This window comes from Mustela lutreola, chromosome 2, assembly GCF_030435805.1.
Source record: "Mustela lutreola isolate mMusLut2 chromosome 2, mMusLut2.pri, whole genome shotgun sequence".
NCBI classification, from domain to species: domain Eukaryota; kingdom Metazoa; phylum Chordata; class Mammalia; order Carnivora; family Mustelidae; genus Mustela; species Mustela lutreola.
The window spans coordinates 4636180-4656066 of NC_081291.1; the positions used below are offsets into that span (position 1 = coordinate 4636180).

At 53.8% G+C, this 19887-nt stretch overlaps 2 protein-coding genes and 1 long non-coding RNA gene across 4 annotated transcripts in view; 1 reads left to right on the forward strand and 2 right to left on the reverse strand.

Annotated features, from left to right (window-relative positions):
- Nucleotides 1–663: 663 nt before the first annotated feature.
- TNFSF14 (TNF superfamily member 14) lies at nucleotides 664–4228 on the reverse strand. Of its 2 annotated transcripts, XM_059159689.1 has the most exons (4): nucleotides 3870–4228; nucleotides 2373–2409; nucleotides 2056–2097; nucleotides 664–1408 (listed from the first exon to the last, which is right to left on the reverse strand). In XM_059159689.1, the coding sequence occupies exons 1-4, from the start codon at nucleotides 4086–4088 to the stop codon at nucleotides 981–983; spliced, it is 726 nt and encodes a 241-aa protein (XP_059015672.1). In that variant the 5' UTR covers nucleotides 4089–4228; the 3' UTR covers nucleotides 664–980. The 2 variants fall into 2 exon arrangements, with proteins under 2 accessions (XP_059015672.1, XP_059015673.1); XM_059159690.1 differs by lacking the exon at nucleotides 2056–2097.
- An 86-nt stretch (nucleotides 4229–4314) lies between these two features.
- Nucleotides 4315–8511, forward strand: LOC131823392 (uncharacterized). The gene is made up of 3 exons (XR_009350563.1): nucleotides 4315–4371; nucleotides 4445–4562; nucleotides 8085–8511. It is a non-coding gene; the product is annotated as an uncharacterized LOC131823392 (long non-coding RNA).
- A 228-nt stretch (nucleotides 8512–8739) lies between these two features.
- The window catches only part of C3 (complement C3), a 32839-nt gene continuing 21691 nt past the window's right edge, over nucleotides 8740–19887 (reverse strand). The window contains exons 27-41 of the mRNA XM_059159654.1: nucleotides 19181–19279; nucleotides 15901–16057; nucleotides 14245–14408; nucleotides 13181–13339; nucleotides 12974–13033; nucleotides 12760–12850; nucleotides 12584–12635; nucleotides 11029–11116; nucleotides 10840–10926; nucleotides 10154–10259; nucleotides 9843–9932; nucleotides 9602–9682; nucleotides 9252–9335; nucleotides 9021–9156; nucleotides 8740–8929 (exon numbers count right to left, since the gene is read on the reverse strand). Coding sequence (XP_059015637.1) covers nucleotides 8788–8929; nucleotides 9021–9156; nucleotides 9252–9335; nucleotides 9602–9682; nucleotides 9843–9932; nucleotides 10154–10259; nucleotides 10840–10926; nucleotides 11029–11116; nucleotides 12584–12635; nucleotides 12760–12850; nucleotides 12974–13033; nucleotides 13181–13339; nucleotides 14245–14408; nucleotides 15901–16057; nucleotides 19181–19279 — 1596 coding nt within the window. The 3' untranslated portion in view covers nucleotides 8740–8787. The remainder of the gene's footprint in view (nucleotides 8930–9020; nucleotides 9157–9251; nucleotides 9336–9601; nucleotides 9683–9842; nucleotides 9933–10153; nucleotides 10260–10839; nucleotides 10927–11028; nucleotides 11117–12583; nucleotides 12636–12759; nucleotides 12851–12973; nucleotides 13034–13180; nucleotides 13340–14244; nucleotides 14409–15900; nucleotides 16058–19180; nucleotides 19280–19887) is intronic.

Consider the following 19887-nt stretch of genomic DNA (forward strand, 5'->3'; position numbering starts at 1 on the left):
CTGTTCACATGTGGTTCTCACATAATGTTTGTGACGGAGTGTTTGTGATGCCATGACATGTGTGCAGTTGTGCGAGAATGCGATGCTTTGTGTGTATGAGTGCAGTTGTGAAAGCGATTGTGGGGCTGTGTGATTCTCTGCGACACCCTCGGTGGGTCTGCATTCTCGCTCCCTCCAGGGCCCTCCCCACTCCTTCCTTCTTCCTTTCCACCCTCCCTGCTTTCTCTCTGCAAGCCTTTTCCAGGTGCCTTCCGGGGGCCAGGCCCTGACCTGGGTGCTGAAACACCACCCTGACGTCCTCGTGGGACCGGAATGCGACAGAGCCGGGAGCTGGCCCCTAGGGGATGCCTTGGTAGCGGGAAACCAGCCGCCATGGGAGTAACGACACCAAGGAAATCGCAGATACTACAAAGTCTCTCCCCTCCCGGGAGAGCCGGTTGTCACACAATTACCGGCACGCGGCACACGGGCTGTGCAGAGTCTCTGAGAACAACCTCACAGGGCCAGGAGAAGAGGGGCCATGCAGCTGCGGGCGGAACTTGAATGTGTGACTGTGGCCGCCGGTGGGCCTGGGCTGGGCTGTCCACACGGAGGAGTCTTGATGACTTTCTCCCCCCGGCCGCCCACGCGCATGAGAGTGAGGCTTCCTGTCTTCAGCCAAGTCCCACTCTTCTCTGAATCAAAAACATAAATACCCACCCCTCGCCCCTTCTTCCTGAATATCAGGCAGATTAGCTATCCCCTCATTGGGGGCCTCCAGACCCCCGAGTCCCCGGGGGCTTTGTCTTCAGGACCGCCTGTGGCAGGGTCCCCAGGGTTTCCTTTGTTGCTCGCTGGGTCTGCAGCCTTCGGGGGTGGCTGGGTCCTCGGCCCCTGGAGGTGGCTGCCGAGCTCTTTGCTTGTTGAGTTTGGGGCTCCCCAGAGCATCTCTGAGGTTCCGCTGCCTGTCCGACCCCCGTGATCTGCGGTCAGTCCTTCCTTCACACCATGAAAGCCCCGAAGTAGGAGCGGGTGCCGTCGCGGAGTCGGACCAGGCGCTCCTGGGGCACGCGGACCACCACCTCCTCACCGGCGTCCAGGTGCACCACGCCCCCCAGGAAGCTGCTGTCCCACCACACGCGGGAGCTGGCTCCCCGCGCGCAGGGGGACCGCCGGCTGACCAGCAGCTCCAGCTCCTCGGGGTAGCGGGGCGTGCGCTTGTAGAGGCCGTGGGTGATGGGCAGGCTGCCGCTCGGCCCCGGCGGGCAGCCCACGCCTCCCAGCTGCACCTTGGAGTAGACGTAGTAGTAGCCGGCCCGGGCGATGACCAGGGAGCCCTCGCGGTAGCCGAGGCCCCTCAAGAAGGCCAAGCCCAGCTTCGTCTCCCAGAGCAGCGGGCCCCCGCTGCCCGTCAGGCTGGAGTTGGCTCCTGGGGATGGAGAGAGAGGGGGCCGGTCAGCACGTGCCGGTCTCTGGGTGAGAGAGCCTGACCACCTACCCTACCCCCTTCCCGTTTTAGGCTGTTTGAGAACTTTAGACGTATTAGGTCATCTTTACCCTCACTTTGCAGGGGGGAGGGAAATGGAGACACCCAGAGGCCAAGTCACTTGCTTCTTTTCTGTCCTAACTCGTTTTAACCACCCCCCCCCCCCGCAGGTGGGGAAACTGAGGCATGGCGCAATTAAGTGACTGGCCAAAAGCATGAACACTTGGGAGTGGCAGAATAAAGGCAGGGGAGATGGACGGAGCGCAGTCTGGTCCAGGAGGCTCATCTCCACATCCTCAGTCTCTTGCTCAGGGAGCGGGAGCTATGAGCCGTGCCTCCTCAGGGTGCAGTGAATGAACACGGCCAGAGGCCATTACCACACGGGCGACACCGTGAGCACGGTAAGGGGCTTATTCCTTAAATGAGAGGAGAAGTGCACGGGCGGTGCCTGTGGTCTGGGCTATGCTGGGAACGAAGAGTGATGGCACGCGTGGGCGGATGAGCGCTCTGACAAGCTGGCCGTCCGTCTGTCTGGTCTCCCCAGGACACCCTGCCCCCCTCCCCATGCCAGCACCCGGGGTCCCCCTCACCTGTAAGGTGTGCGGCTGGGTTGGTCTGATAGGACCTCCGCTCTGGAGAGAGAGGGGGAGGGCTGAGCGGCGACTGGAGAGGAGTGGGAGGGTCGGCTGCTCCCCGCACCCCCCGGAGGGGTCATGGAGTCTACCTCCTGGTGTCAACCCCACCCTTTCCGGAGTGGCCCAGACTTCTCCTTCTCGGGCCTGGAGGAGGGGCACCTGCTGGGCTCTGACCAGTTGTGTAAATCACATTGGGCAATGGGCTGAGGGGGCGGGGACAGCGTGGGAACCAGCCTGCCCGGCCCTCCCTGGGGCCCAGGACCCTGACTCACCTTGCATCACCTGCTTCCAGGATTTCGCATCTCCGTCCTGAAAAGGCAGAGGAGCCCAGGGTGAGGGCCTGAGGGGCCCACGCACTGGCATCCTGACTCATGACTGTGACACACGCAGACCACGGGTGCAGACACCACCCAGGCCCACGTGCACAGCCCCGCCCCACCCGGCAGCCTCAGTTTCCCCTCCGCAAATAGACATAGGGATGGTACCTCTCTAGGAGTCAGTGACTTCACGGGTGGAAAGTGTGGGCCAGCATCCAGCACATAGGAAGCACTATGTAAGGGTTAATTCAGTAAGTCCTATGATGGATACATCAGTCTGGACGGCAAGACACGCGGACATCGGTGCCAACGAGTGGGTACGGACACGGGGTGTAGGGCACAGACCTGGACACTAGCGTGACACACTGACAAGGCTCACGTGGACACGTGGACTCAGATACACGGGTGTGTTGTTGATGGGTCCACGCGGGTCTGTGCGCCACGCCAAGGCGTGAGCCACAGACAGGCCAGCAAGTGGACACGCGGGCACGCGGACGGATGCCGGACGGCAATGTGGAGTCACGTGAAGGACGTGCGCGTGTGGCCCTCAGATCCAGGCCCAAGGAGAAGTGACCCGGCGACACAGGACACAAAAGCGAGGTCATGTGGCCGTGGCGTGGGACACAGAGACACAGACAGATACATCCACAGTCAAGGGAAAACTGATGCAGAGGGAGATTCTCACAGACCCAGACCGAACGGGTTGGTGACGGTCCCCACAGTGGGGACCCGGGCACGGCTGGTCGTAATCAACAATGTCAGAGTGCCAGTGCCGGGGGTTACAGACCACAGGACTCTATTAAGAATATAAAACCTGGGGAGCCTGAGTGCCTCAGTGGGTTAAATCCTCTGTCTTCAGCTCAGGTCATGATCTTAGGGTCCTCGGATTGAGCCCCTCATTAGGCTCTCTGCTCAGCTGGGGGCCTGCTTCTCCCTCTCTCTGCCTGCCTCTCTGCCTACTTGTGATTTCTCTCTGTGTGTGTCAGATTTAAAAAAAAAACTTAAAAAAATAAAAAGGACATAAAACCTGCTCTAAGAGACTGATTTTATGGGGGGGGCACCACTAGAAGAAGTGATCATCACAGCACACCAAAGTTGGGTTTGCTCCCACCACAAGCGATCATATCACAAAATAAATGCCTCAGATCAACAGGCTGTACCCCTGAACGGGCAGAATGCATTTATGTCTTGATTTTTAAAAACACCTGTTTTGATGGATTGAACACTTGCCCCTGGCACCACACACACAGTATCCCCTTTCGTTCCCTGGGAGCTGAGCACTCTTATTACCACACCCATTTTACAGATGAGGAAACTGAGTTTCAGAGAGACAAATTGACTTGCTTGGGGCTGCCCTTGGCCTGTCTCCTGTTCTGCACATGCACGCACAGAGAGATGCCCAGTGACACAGGCACCGCGTCCCTGGCCACAAGCCCCGAGGCCCCCACTCACCAGCAGGGGTGTGACCACCGCCCCCATGCGCCAGTGCAGCTGAAGCAGGAACCAGCCCTGGACGGCCAGCCCGGCGGCCAGCAGCAGCAGCAGGAGGCCCAGGCCCAGCTGGGCTGTGCTGCAGGGCCGTCTCCGACGCCTGTGCCCCAGCCTCCTGAATGGAATGTCGGTCTGTCCGTCCACCGTGAACACCGAAGGTCGCACAACTGTCTCCTCCATGCCTGAGCAGATGAGGTCCTGAGACACGCGGGGGGCTGGGCTAGCACGGCTGCGTCCCCGAGGGCAGGGAGGAAACCACAATTGCCCAAGCCTCCTGGGCTTTGCACGCTGCAGACAGGCACCCGTGGGTCCCGGGGCCGCCTTTAAAGCAGGGGTTCAGCCCCTCCCCTTTCCCCACTGGCCCTCCTCTTCTTCCTGTCCCCCCACCCCCAGGCTGGCCCTGTCTCACTCTCACTCATGTGGCCTCTCACACTTTCCAGGGGCATCTGAAGATGTGACTCAGGTAGGGACCGAGCGGGGAGGCCCCAGCTTTTCCCTGCGGCTGCCTCCTTGACTCTGTTACCAAATATTTCTAGATCATCTCCCGTGTGCCGGGCACTGTTCTAGGTTGGAGGGCGCAGCCGTGAATAAGAGAGACCAAAGTCCCTGGTCTTCTGGACTCCTACTCCAGTGGCGCGAGAGACAACGAGCCTGGTAAATAAGAAGACACTCTACAGTGTGTTAGAGGGTAGTGAGAGCGGCGGGAAATACGAGAGTGGTTTCTCTGTGTGTGTGTGTGTGTGTGTGTGTGTGTGCGTGTGCGTGTGCGTGTGTGTGTGCACATGTGTGTGCATGCAAGTTTTAATGGGAACTCACAGTCAGGTGGTGGAACGATTGGTCTGGGAGTTGTCCTGGGGGACGCCCTGAAGTAGCCTGTGGAGCCCCATCTTTTCTCATCTCTCACATCCCACCTTTCAGCAAAGCCCCGGTGACTCAGTCTCCAAGGCAGACCTCCACCCAAGCCTCCCCGCCCCCGTGGGTATACCCACGGTTCCCACCTCGCCCCAGTGCTGTGAACTGTTTGTGTCCCTCCCCCAGTCCTCTGCTGAAGTCCTGATCCTCAAAGTGACAGTATGGGGCGGTGGGGTCTTGGGGGAGGGGACTAGGTCATGAACGTGGAGTCCTCCGGAATGGGATGAGTGCCCTACTGGGAGATCTGCTCTCTCTTTGGGTCTGCAAGCTGGGAAGAGAGCCCTGACCAGAGCCCGACCACGCTGGCACCTGCCTCTCAGACCTCCAGCTTCCAGAACGCTGAGAAATAAATGTCTGTAGTTTAAGGTCCCCCCCCCCCCCCGCAACACTGCCTCCCCCAGCATAGGGGTCTTGTTATAGCAGCCCAACCTGCCGGTTCTGGCTCGGACTCATAGTGGTTTGTGGCTCGACACTCTCTTTCCCTCTTGCCATCTCGTAATTCATTTTATGCCCTCTACCTAGTGTGAGCTTGTCTATTTTATTTTATTTTTTTAAAAGATTTTATTTATTTATTTGACAGAGGTCACAAGTGGGCAGAGAGGCAGGCAGAGAGAGAGAGGAGGAAGCAGGCTCCCTGCCGAGCAGAGAGCCCTATGTGGGGCTCGATCCCAGGACCCTGGGATCATGACCTGAGCTGAAAGCAGAGGCTTTAACAAACTGAGCTACCCAGGTACCCCTATTTTATTTTATTTTATTTTTAATTTCATTTCATTTTATGGAGGCGAAATTCACATAACATAAAACTAACCATTTTGAAGCGAGCAGCTCAATGGCATTTAGGATATTTACGATGTCAGGCAACTCTATCTCCTTCCCAGAGGTCTTCAGTGCCTGGGAAGGTGAGCCCCTTCCCATAAAGAGGCCACTCCCGACCCCGACCTCCGGGGCCCCCCAGCCTCAGGCAACCACTAGTCCGCTTTCCTGCTCTACGGAGTTACCTGTTCAGGACATTCCAGAGAGTTCATAAAAGCATAAACAGGCAATGTATGGTCTTTTGCGTCTGGTTTCTCTCACTGGATGTCCTGTTTTCAAGTTCCATCCACGTCGTGGTGCGTGCCAGCGCTCCCTTCTGTTTCAGGGCTGAGGAGTGTTCGAGTTCATCGACACATCACCTTTCGCTTGCCCGCTCACGCCCTGAGGGATGTTTCTGTTGTTCCCACCCTTCGGCTATGGTGCCAAGCTCTGCCAGGAGCACGTGTGCCCACGTATTTGTCTGGGCACCGGTTCTAGGTCTTTCAGATATAGCCTGGAATGGAACGGCTTCCATTGGCTTTTTTTAAAATAAAAAGATTTTTATTTATTTATTTGACACAGAGAGAGGGAACACAAGCAGGGGGAGTGGGAGAGGGAGAAGCAGGCTCCCCGTGGAACAGGGAGCCCGGACGCGGGACTCGATCCTGGGGGTCCTGGGATCATGACCTGAGCCAAAGGCAGCCTCTTAATGACTGAGCCACCCAGGCGCCCCTTCATCAACTTTTTAAGCACAAATGCCAGTCTTCATCTCTCCCCTGCTTAAAATCTTGCCATGGCTTCCCACTGTGCACCCAGGGGGTTAACCAATTACATCCTATGGACTAAATGCAGCCATTCCCTCTGTCTGCCCAGGAGCAACCCTCCAGAGAGAGCACTATAGCAAGCCACAGGTGCCCGCCCAGGGGGAGCCCCCTCTGTCTGCTCCCCACTCTGCTCCCAGTGTCCACCTCCCTGACCGATGGCCAGCATCTCACCACCTCCCATGGTCTGTACTGTCGTAGAGAGAATCCCAAGCCGACTGTGCTCTGAGCGTGGAACCCCACATGGGGCTTGATCTCATGACCCTGACATCATGGCCTGAGCCAAAATCAAGAGTCGGATCCACCCAGCTGCCTCATCTCTTTTCTTTCTCCTTTCCTCCTTCCTTCTTTCTTTTTCTTTTCTTTTCTTTCTTTCTTCTTTTTAGCCTCTATCTATCAACATCATCTCTCTCTCCACACACACACACACACACACACACACACACACACACAATTTATTTTTAGGAATTGGTTCTTGTTTTGTTTTGTTTTGAAGTAGGCTCCACACCCAACGTAGGGTTTGAACTCATGACCCTGAGAGCAACAGTCGCATGCTCTACTGACTGAGCCAGCCAGGAACCTTAGGAATTTGACTCATGTGATTTTGGGGTGTAGCAAATCCAAAATCCACAGGAGAGGCCAGCAGGCTGAAGATTCAGTTAAGAGTTGATGCTACAGTTTAGAGTCGAAAGGCCAGAAACTCAGGCAGAATTTCGATGCCACTATGTTGAATTCCTTCTTCCTCTGGAAACCTTATCTTTTCTCCTCTTCTGCCCTTCAACTGATTGGATGAGGCCCACCCACATTGTCAAGTGTGGCCGGAAAGTCAATTGACTATAGGTGTGACTCACATCTAAAAAATACCTACCTAGCAACATTTACACTGGTGTTTGACTAGGTTGACACAAGTTTGACACATGGCTAGGTTGACCCACAAAATGACTGTTATTGGATCTAAGGACTATACTGGTGGCCCCACGATAGGCAAGTGTTCTCACATTGCCCTGTTCTCCTTTCCTCTTCGGACATCCTCACTGTGTGAAATCAACTCCATGCTGTCCTTAGAATGTCAGTTTCAAAGACCCTGTCTCCTGTCCATCCTGGGGGACCACAGGTGCTCCAACAAAACAACACCCCATGTGCTAAAAAGAAAGGAAGAAAAGGAATCCCAGGTCAGAAGAAAGGGGAAATCAGCAAGCAAAGAAATGAGAAGAAAGACATCAAGCTGGGTGGACAGGTTGGCTGGGACACTTAGTGAGTGATGAGGATTTTGGAGTCTCCCCTTGACAGAGGTCCCTGCCAATCAGGGTCTGGAGGGGAGGGGGACTCTGGCTGTGAATCTATTTCCCCCATAGTCCTGGAATCAGGAGGTGGGGTTTACAGGACCTGGCGGGTCTTAGGGAAAAGGTGCTGAGAAGGGGCGACTGCAAAGCTTAGGGCTTTTCCCATGACGGAGAGCCGGGAATGGATCCCTCCCTCGAGTCCTAGCGGTGGAATTAACCAGAAGAGGCATCTAGGACCCCACTTCCCCTCGGCGGCCAGTGAACCCATTTGCCTGTGGCTGCTGCCCTCCACACAGCTCTGGGGTGCTGTGACCACAATGCCCCCGCACTCTCCGCCTTTGACCGCTGACTCAGACCTTCCTTCTCAGCTGGCTCCCTTGCTCACTCACCCTGAGCTCCCGTGGAAATGTCGCCCGGCCTGCCCCCTACCGCCCCCTCCTGGGCACCACTGCCCCACACCGAATGCCGGCGAGGGAGCAACCGGGGTTGACCCTTGAGCTGCAGGTGAGACCAGGTGAGAAAGCGGGTGGGGAGGCAGGTGGAAAGGAAGCTCGCGGAGCGTGTGGGTCAGAGCGTCGGTAAAGATACAGGCCAGCCTGCGGCGGGAGATGTCGGCGTGGGCCAGGCGGGAGTGCCCGGAATGTAAGTGGATACTACCGGGGCGTAGGTGGGACCACAGGTCAAGGTTCAGATGACAATATCGGTGGTAGGAACGCGGGTGAGGGTGCCGGCAGGGGCAGGTAAGCACGCAGGTGGGAAGGCTGGGCTGAGGGGCAGGCCAGGCCGGCAGGCGCAGGCTCCCTGGGGAGGGGGGAGGGCACCCTGCCGGGGGAGGGGGGAGGGCACCCTGCGGGCGGGGGGGAGGAGGGAGAGCACGCTGCGGCGCGGGGGGGGGGCACCCCGCAGGGGGAGCGCAGGCAGGAGCCCGGTGCGGCTTCAGGATGGAGCCCAGGGGAGATGCTGGTGAGGGAGCGGGGGATTGCAACTGCCTCTTTCCCGGTCAAAGACCTTCCCACACGGGGAGACACGCGGCAGAAGACTGCAGCTTTATTGTGGGGACGCGGGGAGGGGTCAGTTGGGACAGCCGTAGACGATCATGTCCTCCGCGAAGTTGGCCAACTCTTTGCACTGTTTCTCGTTCTCCTCGTCCTGGCATTCTTCAGCCTCGGGCCACAGCTCGACCCACGTGTCTTTGCCGATGATGTACCTGATGCTGGTGGGGGAGGGGGAGGCAGGACAGGTCAGGGGCAGGGCGGGGCTGGGAGGGCGGGGCGACCCTGGGCAGGCCCCGGGCTGGCACTCACTTGGGTTTCTGTCCCCACAGGTCGGAGGAAACGCCCCACATGAGGTAGCGCTTCCCCTCCTTCAGCTTCAAGGCTTCTCTGCACTTGATGTGGCTGATGAACTTGCGTTCTTCCTTAACCCGCACCTCGTCAGTGCCTGGAGGGCAGGCAGTGGGAGCTGAGCGCCGCAGCGGGAGGAAACTGGGAGGAGGGGGCGGGACTGTGCGGCAGAGGGCGGAGTGCAGGGCTGACCTGATTTGATGATCTGGTCGATGACCATGATGTAGTCGTCAAAGGCGTCCGAGGGCTCCTTTCTGACGAGTCTGGTCTTGTACACTGCGGGGGGGGGGGGGTGGGGGGTGGGTGGGGGCGTGGGGGTCACCCTCACCCACCAGCGCACCTGCGCACATGGCCTCCCCCCCAACTCCCGCCCAAGCAGATCCATGCTGGATCCCAGCCCATCCTGCAACAGTCCCTGCCCCCGCCCAGCCCATCCGCCACACACGATCCTATACGCAGCCACCTAGGACTACAGTCCCTGCACAACCACAGCCACAGACACTGCTGCTCACACGCACTCACGCGTGCAGAAACCCGCTTACCGTAGTCCACGCCCGGCTCGCAGGCCTTGTCCAGCCGGTACTCCTCAGTGACCTTGTCTGCCTGGTGCATGAAGCAGTTCTCTGCGGGGTGGATGAGTGGGGGGCGCGGCTGTACCCTACGTCTCATCCAGGACCCACCACTCCTGGGCCCGTTCCTCTGAGTGCAGTCCCCCCCCTCCACCCCTGAAGGAAGGAGGATCCAGGGGGTGTGGTCACCCCTTCTCCAACCCCCTGTGCTCACCCTCAGCACAGCGACACAGGTCCTGGTGGCAGAGTTTGCTCAGTAGGCCGTCGTCTTTCTCCGGGTGGTAGAACTGGACACAGTTCTCATCTGTGGGCATAGTGGTGCGGAAAGGTCAGAGGGCTCGGGCCTCCAGCCCAGAGAGCCGGGAGGCTTGGATTCCAGTCCCTCAGACCTGGAGATGGCAGGTCCCCAGTGCTGGGGCCCTCGGACCTGGAGATGGTACGTCTCCAACCCTGGGACCCTCAGCAGCCCCCACCTTTCAGATCCCTGGGACCCTCAAGCCCCCAGGTCCCAGGTCAGCTGCTCACCCAGGTTGTAATAGGAGTAGACCTTGACGGACCCAGGCTGGATCAGCCCCACATTGAAGTACTGGTGCACACGGAAGGATATACAGTGCTCCTGCTGATGCGGGATCTGTGCGGAAGGAGGAGGCCGGTCAGTGGGATGACACGGAGGGGAGGCCGGCCCGGGCACTGGGGGTTGGAGAAAATGAAGGATGAAGGCGGGATACGGGTGGGGAGGGTGGAAGGAATCAGAGGAAGCTCTGCCAAAAGATTTAGCAGACTTCAAAAAATTCATGTTCTCGTTCTCCAAGGCTCGCAACTAGTCTGCACTCATCGGCCTCCTTCCTTCCCAAGAGTGGCCATGTGGTTGAGTGCTGGCCAACGGACTGCCATCTATGCCCATAAAAACATCCCGTGCTTAACGATACTGAATACTTATTTAAAAGTTGCTGGGACACCTGGGTGGCTCCGTTGGTTAAATGTCTGCCTTCAGCTCGGGTCATGATCTCGGGGTTCTGAGTTTGAGTCTGGCACTGGGCTCCCAGCCCAGCGGGGAGCCTTCTTCTCCCTCTCCTGGGTTGACCACCTTTTTCCACATGCCCCTTTCTCCACCACCCAGCAGTAGGGACCCCATCTCCCCTAGCCTGGGCCTGGCCTGACCCAGAGGAAGGACAGCCAGCTAGAGGTCAGGTACCCATTGGAGGCTTTACCTTGTCCAGGTAGAGGATGAGGGTGTTCTTATTAGACAGCTTATTGTCCAGCTCATATTTAGAGAAGTATTTCTCGATACCGCTCAACTGGGGGAAGAGTAGAACTTGTGAAAATCCTCCTTAGTCTTCTTCCAGACCCCAGAGTTCTTCCCACTGACCCCAGCCCCCAAACCCACAAGCCCTTCATACATCATTGAGGTCATCAATGTCAGGAGAAAAGCCAGTCATCATGGATATATCCAGGATCGACATGGCAGCATCTGTTGGTCCCAGGTACCTGATTGGGGCAGAGAGAGGACAGTCAGGTCCCAGGGTGGGGTCAGCCCTGGGGGTCAGTTCCTGGACAAGGGGGGGAGTCTGATCAGAGGTTCCTAGTTCCCACATAGCAGCACAGAGCAATATTCGATTTTAGGAAACATTCCCCAAAGGGACTAAGGGAAAGGCAGTATGATGGTCAAGAAGACTAACAGCTCAGGCTCTAGAGCCCAATTGCATGGGTTCAAATCCCAGCTCTATATGACCTCTGATGAGTCCCTTGCCCTCTCCATGCCTCAGTTCTTCTAGAAAATAAAGACAAGAAAATGTTACCATGGTCTAGATCAGTAACACCGGGGTACAGTAATCACAACTGCATAAAGTACAAATCTTGTTTCTAGCTCTCCAGTCCACCAATCGCTTTGCAAATAACAGATGCTCATCACAGTCAATGACCAATCACACCACTTCTTTCAAGTCCATCGGTGCCAACTCACTGGGCCGCCATTAGTGCATGAACTGTCATGCACTGATAGCGTGACCTGTGATTGTGTTAATTCTTTATCAACCCACCTGATGTTTTGGGAAAATGAGTTATTGAAAGAGGGAACTAGCCAACAAAGATGAAAGCACGGCAGAGAAATGAAGACTGGTTAAAGACGGGTACTGCTGGAGGTAAAATTTGAATAGCACACAAACGGAGCTAGAGAAAAAACAGCAGGCTGCGGGAATGTCCCCCCTGCTGCAATTTGAGGGGCCGGCTATGCAGTGGGAGGAACCTGGGGGAACACGAGCCCATCAACACAAGTGAGAAGAATGGCTGTGACCAAAGGTGCAGCTGTCCCAGAGGAAGCAACACTGGCAGAGACGCAGCCATAACTCTTGGGTATCTCATGACACTGGCCACTGCAAGGATTAAGTGTTGGAAGTTGACCTAACTTAGAAGGGAACATGACAATTCACAACTTCATAGGAAGGATGCCTGCTTTATCCATAACCTAAGTTACACAAAGAGGAGGAAGGAGGTGCTTTCCAACCACAGTTCTTTTGATAAGTGTTTTACGAAGGAGAAAAAAAAAATCACTTCCATCACAATGTTCTGAGGTTTTCATTTACAGCATCTTAAACAAATTCTCGTCTTGCTGTCATTTTCATTTCTCTGTATCTTTAAAACCGGCAATATGAGAGTTTTTGATGTTGTGATAAAACACTTTCAAGGTCATGGAACAACTGTAACTTCCCCCATCGATTGTTGGGATTGCTTGTACCGTCTTGCCTCTGTGGCCATGGCTAGTCTCGGACTGCTGAGGGCAGTGAGGGCAGTGAGGGCTGTGTCCGTGGCATCTACCTCCTCGGGGGACTTCACACAATACCAGAGGCACAATGCGCTCTTGGAAAGGATTAGGTACCGCAGATATTATTCGTGAGAAGTCTTGTTATGGACAGAGGAATGGTCAAGATGACCCCCCAGTGAGCTATCGTCACTTACCTGGTACAGATGTTAAGACGCATGGTGCTCTTGGCGTCCTGAGGCTTCTTGCCTAGGAACACAGAAGACAGAAAAATGGGAGGGGGGGGGGTCCTTGGGTCCCGATTCAGGCGGGGGGGCAGACATTAGAATGGGGTTAAGGGAAGGATAACAGGTAGGGGCTTTACTCCATTTACCATCATCAGGGACTCGTTGAATGTTCACCCTGAGGTCAAAGTTCTTGCAGGAGGCTTGGCTTTTGGGCTTGGCATAGTACATTGTCACCACCTGGTGGAATAGTGCGGGCAATGAAGTGTCAGCCCACCTGAGTTGAGAAGGAGAGGGTCGCTCTGGGGCAGAGGGGTTGAGAGAAAGTGGCGGGCCAAGTGGATGTGTGTTCCTGTGTCTTACCGACAAGGTGCCTTCTCCTTTTCCTTTAGCTATCACTTCGAAATTCTCATTTTTCTTGGTCTGCAGGGAGTAGGGAGAAAGAAGAGAGGATGTCGGGAACGAAGCCTTCCCTTGGGTATAGTAATCATCTGCTCTCCTTCCTGCCTCTGGCAAACCCTGGCTGGTGTGCAGGGTGATAGCAAGGAGGGTTTGGTTCGGCCACTGTACCTCTTCTGACCGCAGGAGGCTAGCAGACTCCCAGAGGATGAGGTGCTTGATCTCACTGTTTCGGCTGGGCAGTTTGATGGACACCTCCAGGTTCAAGTCCTTGTGGCGAGGGACATCCTTCTGGTATTGGGCCAAGGCTTGGAATACCATGAAGGTGGCCTAGAACCCAAGAGAGAGGAAGAGACTCAGATCAGAGGGAGAAGGCACTAAGACTGTAGCCTAGGATGCCACCCCCACCCCCAGAGAGGGTAAGGATGAGATTGGGGGTTGTTAGACACTGAGGACATGCTCCACATTCTACAAGGGATAGAGGCTTATACCAGAACTTGGAGACACTGACAACAAGTCTTGTATTCACCAGAAATTGCAGGCATAAGACTGAGGCTGTAGCAATACCGAGAATGTGGCCCAGACTCATCCAGAGGAGAGTCTAAGGTAAGAGTTTGGAGCCAAATGAAAATGTGTTTAGAACCCACTTGTGAAAAAAGAATGAAGTTGAAGCCTGGGGTCACTGACCATATGACCTAGAATCCAAAAGGGATACTGAGAGTATGACTGACAGCTTGCCAGAAAGAAAGGGGGTCAAACCGGAGTCTGAGGTTTTTGAAACCATGGCCTAGAACCCACCAGGGAGAGAAAGGCTGGGAGTCTGGTGGAGCTGAGGACCTTGTCTAGAACCCACAGGAAGACAAGCTAACATGGAGTCGGGTGGAGCTGAGGACCTGGTCTAGAACCCACAGGAAGACGAGCTAACATGGAGTCAGGTGGAGCTGAGGACCTGGTCTAGAACCCACAGGAAGATGAGCTAACAGGGAGTCGGGTGGAGCTGAAAACCTGGTCTAGATACCTGGAGGCTCAGAACACAGCTTGGGGCATTCAGAATGTAGTCTAGATCCCATAGGTGGGTTCACAATTGAAAAAGCCTGATCTCTCAAATCCACTCCAGCCCCTCTGGCTTGTGGGAAAGAAGGACTTCCCCTCAGTCTCAATGTCTTCTCTTGGAGGCCAGTGGGAGGCCAGAGGAAGTAGGCATGCAGGTGCCTGGGGGATATGGGGTCACTTGCCTGGGTGGAGCCATAGCCACCTCCGTAGTATCTCTGCTCATTGAGCCAGCGCACGACAGGAGGTGCAGAGTCAAAGTCTTTGAGCAGCAGCAGGGCCAAGAGGGCATAGGATGTGGCTTCCACACTATAGAGCTTCTGGTTAGGCTCCTCCCAGCGTTCCCTGTCTGTGGAGAGAACCCCCACCGCCCCATGCTCACTGCTCTGTCCAGCCTGGAGATGGCTCAGAGAAAGCTCAGAAGACCACAACCCCTAGACTTCTTGGTGTTCAAGTATCCTTATATGCAAGGCCCTCAACCTGCTGGCTCCGGCCTCATTCTCTTCTCTCATTAACCTTTACTCTTCCACTTGAATTCTCAACTGTACCCCCACTGAGCTATAGGAGATTCCCTAAACTGTCTATTCTCATTATTCCCTCTCAGTCTTTTGATATTCTGTTCCCTCTACTTGGAGAACCTCTTCTCCACTTAACTCCTGTTAATCTCATCCTGCACAATTTGACTTCAGTGGTACCCCAAGACTGGGTGACAGACCCCTGTCTTTCCTTCTGTCTCTCAAAACATCCTACACTCTCTTGTTCCAGCATTATCATGCTCCATAGCAATCTATTAACTCACATCTTTCCTCAACTGGAGTGTGGGGCCATGATGGCAGGGGCTATACTGTATTCACTGTGATGTCCCAGGTGCCTAAGAAAGTAGTTGTGGCAGAGATTGTTATTAAGAACTGTTCTCTCCTCTTCCTGGGCACACAGTTGGACTACATCTCCCACATATCTTTGCAGGCAGGTATGTCCATATGATGGAGCTCTGGACAATGGAATGGGCACTGGCAGTGACAGGGACCCCTTCCATGCCTGGTCTATGTCCTTTGCATAATCCTCCTGACTCTTTCTCCTTCTACTTGGATGGAGTGGGTTCCAAGGACCTGGAGTGGCAGAGCCATGAATAGATAGAGGCTGGGATCTGGGCATTAGTGTATGGAGGAGATCCATCCATGAACAACACACTTCTATTGTGTTAAACCACTTCGGTATATCTTACATCATGTTTCTTGACTATGTTCCATCAATCAGGGCAAACCTGGTACAGATCATCACTGGAACCAATGATTAAGTGCTCACTAGGTGCCAGGCACTGTGATAAATTGCCCATGGCATTATCTTGTCTAATCCCAAAGACCCTTGAGATAATGTTAATGTTAGGACAACAGGAGTGACAGAGCCCTTATGGGATGCTAGACCTTCTACCTGCATTACTTGTTCAATCTTCACAACCACCTACGATGTAAATATCATCTTAAGATGAGGACCAGAGAGGTTCAGTGACTTGTACAAAGTCACACAGTGAGAACATGGCAGAGCGGGATCTGAATTGGGGTCTGTCTGATGTCAGAGCCCACGTCCTTGCTCCTGGGTCATAGCAAGTGCTCAATACACACTTGTTGAATGAAGAAGGCCACGGACCTTCTCGTGGAGCTTACAATGAGAACTTTGCACACCTCAGAGCCACCCACCCAGCATGGCTTAGCACCATCCACTCCAGCTCACCTTGAATCTGCCCATCGCAGCACAGCTTAGCACCCCGCATGCCAGTTCAAGATGGCCTCCCCCAACCCCAGCCATGCATTCCTCTTTTACCTCGTTAGGCTGCCCCTCACCTTTGGCTGTCCTCAGGAATTTTCTGAGGAGGTTTCCCTCCAGCTTGCCTATCTGGGCAAGGGCATAGCCAGCAATGGCCACAGAATAGGATCTCTGCAGGTTCTCGTAGTGGGCTTCAAGATACTGTCCTGCCTTATTGATGCTGCCCGGCAGGCTCTATAAGAAAGAGGATCGAGTACTTTGCTAAGTTGGACATTACTGCCACAGAGAGCTGGTAAGGATCACAAAGGCACCACTTCTTGGGTACCAGGATGGTTTCTGTCCTTGGGACACATCTGTCTTGGATCGATCTTCCCTCTCCCACACCCCCACTGGGTTTTCCAGACATTTTAGTCACCATGAGCTGCCTTGTTGTTGAATACCTAAAAGTTGCCAGGGACAGTTTATATAACCAGCAGTGTCCCGGTAGCTGCTTAAGGCCTCCAGTGTGTGTTTGGGGATAGGGGAGGAGGGTGGCTAGTTTACAGATCTCCAGTTACTGTAAGGGAAATACTCCCACTGTGGTCAGTTTCAAGCTACCACCATGACATGCCTGAACATGGAGTGGAGAAGAGATGTCTCAGGTAGGCACTTGTGAGCTAGTGTGAATGATTCAGCATCCTGCTGGGAGTTCCTCTTGTCTCATCATCAGCTTCCTAGCTAACACTTACTATATATGCCAGCCTATTTTTTTTTTTTAATTTTAAAAATTAACATATAATGTATTATTAGCCCCAGGGGTACAGGTTTGTGAATCGCCAGGTATACACACTTCACAGCACTCACCGTAGCACATACCTTCCCCAATGCCTATAACCCTACCCCCCTCTCCCTACCCCCACCCCCACCCCCACCCCCACAACCCTGTTTGTTTTGTGAGATTAAGAGTCTCTTATGGTTTGTCTCCCTCCTGATCCCATCTTGTTTCATTGATTCCTTTCCTACCCCCCATCCCCCCCAACGTTGCCTCTCAACTTCCTCATATCAGGGAGATCATATGATAATTGTCTTTCTCTGATTGACTTATTTCGCTCAGCATAATACCCTCTAGTTCCACCCACGTGGTCCCAAATGTATGCCAGTCTATTTTTATCATCATTCTTACTGCACAGATGAGAATACTGAGACCCAGAGAGAGGAGGGGTAGAGGAAGACTCGATCTGTAGTGTTTGCGGATTTTCATGGTGTAAATACAACCGTGGCCAATTTCAAACCACAGATGTGGAGGCAGTGAACGCAGAGTTGGGAAGAGGTGGGCAGTAGCACAGCGTCTGATAGTATTTCCACCATATACGTGTGCAAAGAACCTCGAGATGGATGGGTGTACCAAGGATAACGATGAAAGTGAATAATTGGGAAGTGATGAGTTTTGAGTGTTTTTTTTTTACCTGTTTTTTAATGTTTAATGCATCGTCTAATTTACTTAAATGTAAACTTCTATGACTTAATTTTAAAAAAGATTTTATTTATTTATTTGAGAGAGCGAGTGAGAGAGAGAGCACAGGCGCAGAGGGAGAGGGAGTGGGAGAAGCAGGCTCCCGCTGAGCAGGGAGGCCAAATATTGCTGTGTTGTAGTAGAAAATAACCCTTTTGCCTGCCCAGCTACCTCTCCTTCATCTACTTCCGACTTTTGTAGGAACTTTTCTTTCATTTACGTGCCACAATGGAAGTGGCCATATTTGCCAGTAAGATCTACTTCTGGCCTCAGCTGATTGGCCCAGCTGTGATCACATGAGCATGATGGAGCCAATCAGAACCAGTCCCTGGGGGACTCCTGGTTGGCTCAGTCATTAAGCCTCTGCCTTCTGGCTCAGCTCATGATCCCAGAGTCCTGCAATGGATCCCCCATGGGACTCCCTGCTCAGCAGGGAGCCTGCTTCTCCCTCTCCCTCTGCCTGCTGCTCCCCCTACTTGTGCTCACTCTCTCTCTCTATTAACTAAATAAATAAACTCTTAAAAAAAATAAAAGGGACGCCTGGGTGGCTCAGTTGGTTAAGCAGCTGCCTTCGGCTCAGGTCAGGATCCCAGTGTTCTGGGATCGAGTCCCACATTGGGCTCCTTGCTCAGCGGGGAGCCTGCTTCTCCCTCTGCATCTGCCTGCCATTCTGTCTGCCTGGGCTCGCTCTCCCCCCCTCTCTCCCTCTGATAAATAAATAAAATCTTTAAAAAATATATATAAAAAAAATAAAAAAGAACCATTCCCCGGGAATCTGATAGCCTTGATTAGGCTATTCCCCCAAAGAAGGCAGCCAGCCACATTCTGCCCAGCTGGGTAGGTGGCAGAGAAAAAGGAATTATTTGGCACAGAAGGGCCTGGGTTCCTCTTGGGGACTAAAGATTACCCCCCTCCCACCCCGGCTCCCTCTCTTTTCTGGGTTCCAACTAAGGGAGCAGCTGGCTGACGTGAGATCCTGGGCTTCTGGACTTGGTAAGCTAAAGGTCAAACACACTACTCTTAAAAACCCAGGACAAAGCAAATAGAGCAATTACAAAGACTCTCAGAAGCCAATCTTTCTAAGTTTCTCCTCTTCAAAGCCAAAACCAGAGGAAAAGGAAATAGCCGTAAGACAACATTTTTAATCATTTCCCTTTAAGGATCATGGTTCCTTTGAAAATTTCCTAAAAGACAGGCACCTGGATAGCTCAGTCAAACACCTGACTCTGGATTTCGGCTCAGGTCAGATCTCAGGGTCCTGAGATGGAGCCTTGCATAGGGGCTCTGTGCTTAGCAGGGAGCCTGCTTGAGGTTCTCTCTCTCTCCCTCTCTCCCCCATGTTCTCTCTCTCAAGTAAATAAATCTTTAAAAAAAAAATAGAAAGGAAAAGAAAATTTCCTAAAAAGATCTCTCAGACTAAGAAAATGGTCTTGATGTTTTCTTAGCTCTCTGTTGTGAGTTTTCTTTAGGGAAGCAGCAAGGATACAAGGCACTGATCTGGCGGGGGTGACGTGGAAAGTGGGCTTGAGCGGGCTTTGGTTGACATTGGTGAAAACTCTCTGAAAATGGTAAAGCAGGGAGAAAGGACCTGCTCTTTGATCTCTTTGGGTCTCAGTTTTCTCTTCTGTAAACTGGGGATAAGAAGAGTAGCCGACCTCTTGGGCTCTTACAAGGATTACAGGACTTAACCACGGGAAGATCTTAGATGAGCATCCTAGTTAATGACCCCCAAATGCTGGGTGTTATTATGGCCACCGTGGTGGTTGTTATTGCACTGGGGAGGACAGAGAATCACCCAGATGTAACACCTCACCTCCACGGTGGATGTGCCCTGGGTAGGGGAGGGGAGCAGGGCAGACACTTACGTTGACCTGTCCTTGGCAAATATCTTCAGCCTCTTTCAGTGCAATGAGAACAAAGGCTGTGAGGGACACGTCCTTCTCCTTAGAATCCCGGAAGCCACCCTAGAATAGGAAGCAGGAAACAAGGATAGGGTCACCAGTGTGTTCCCATTTGGTGACCAATCCCCTTGCCGGGTGAGTAGGTCAAGGCGGAGCTGAACCTCTCCTCAGCGTCTCCTTAGGAGGCTACTCTCTTCAGTGTTCATTCACTCAGCCCATGTCACTGGTGCTGTGAATAAGATGGTGGGAAAGAACCAGACACTAGCCCAACCCTCATGGAGCTTTCCGTATGGTAGGGGAGACAGACATGAACCAACCAGTTCACCGAAAGATATATCATTACAGACTGATGAGTGCTGTGCAGGAGAAGTGGGTGTGGGAGTGAGAGTGGACAAGGGGAGTGTGACTCAGCTGGGGAGATCAGGAAAGATGTTGCTGGGGGATGATGGCGTTAGCATGCCAGGCGGTGGGAACAGCATGTGCAAAGGCCCTGTGGCAGGAGAGAGCAAGGATCCCAGCAGTACAGATGGAGTATGGATAGGGGTAGGAGGACAGCTGTGAGACTGGACACCTGAAAGTTCAGGCTAAGGCAGTGATTCTCTAACTTATGCATGCATCAGCATCATGCAGGTGGGGTGGGGTAGGGTTTGTCGAAACTGATTCCTAGGCCG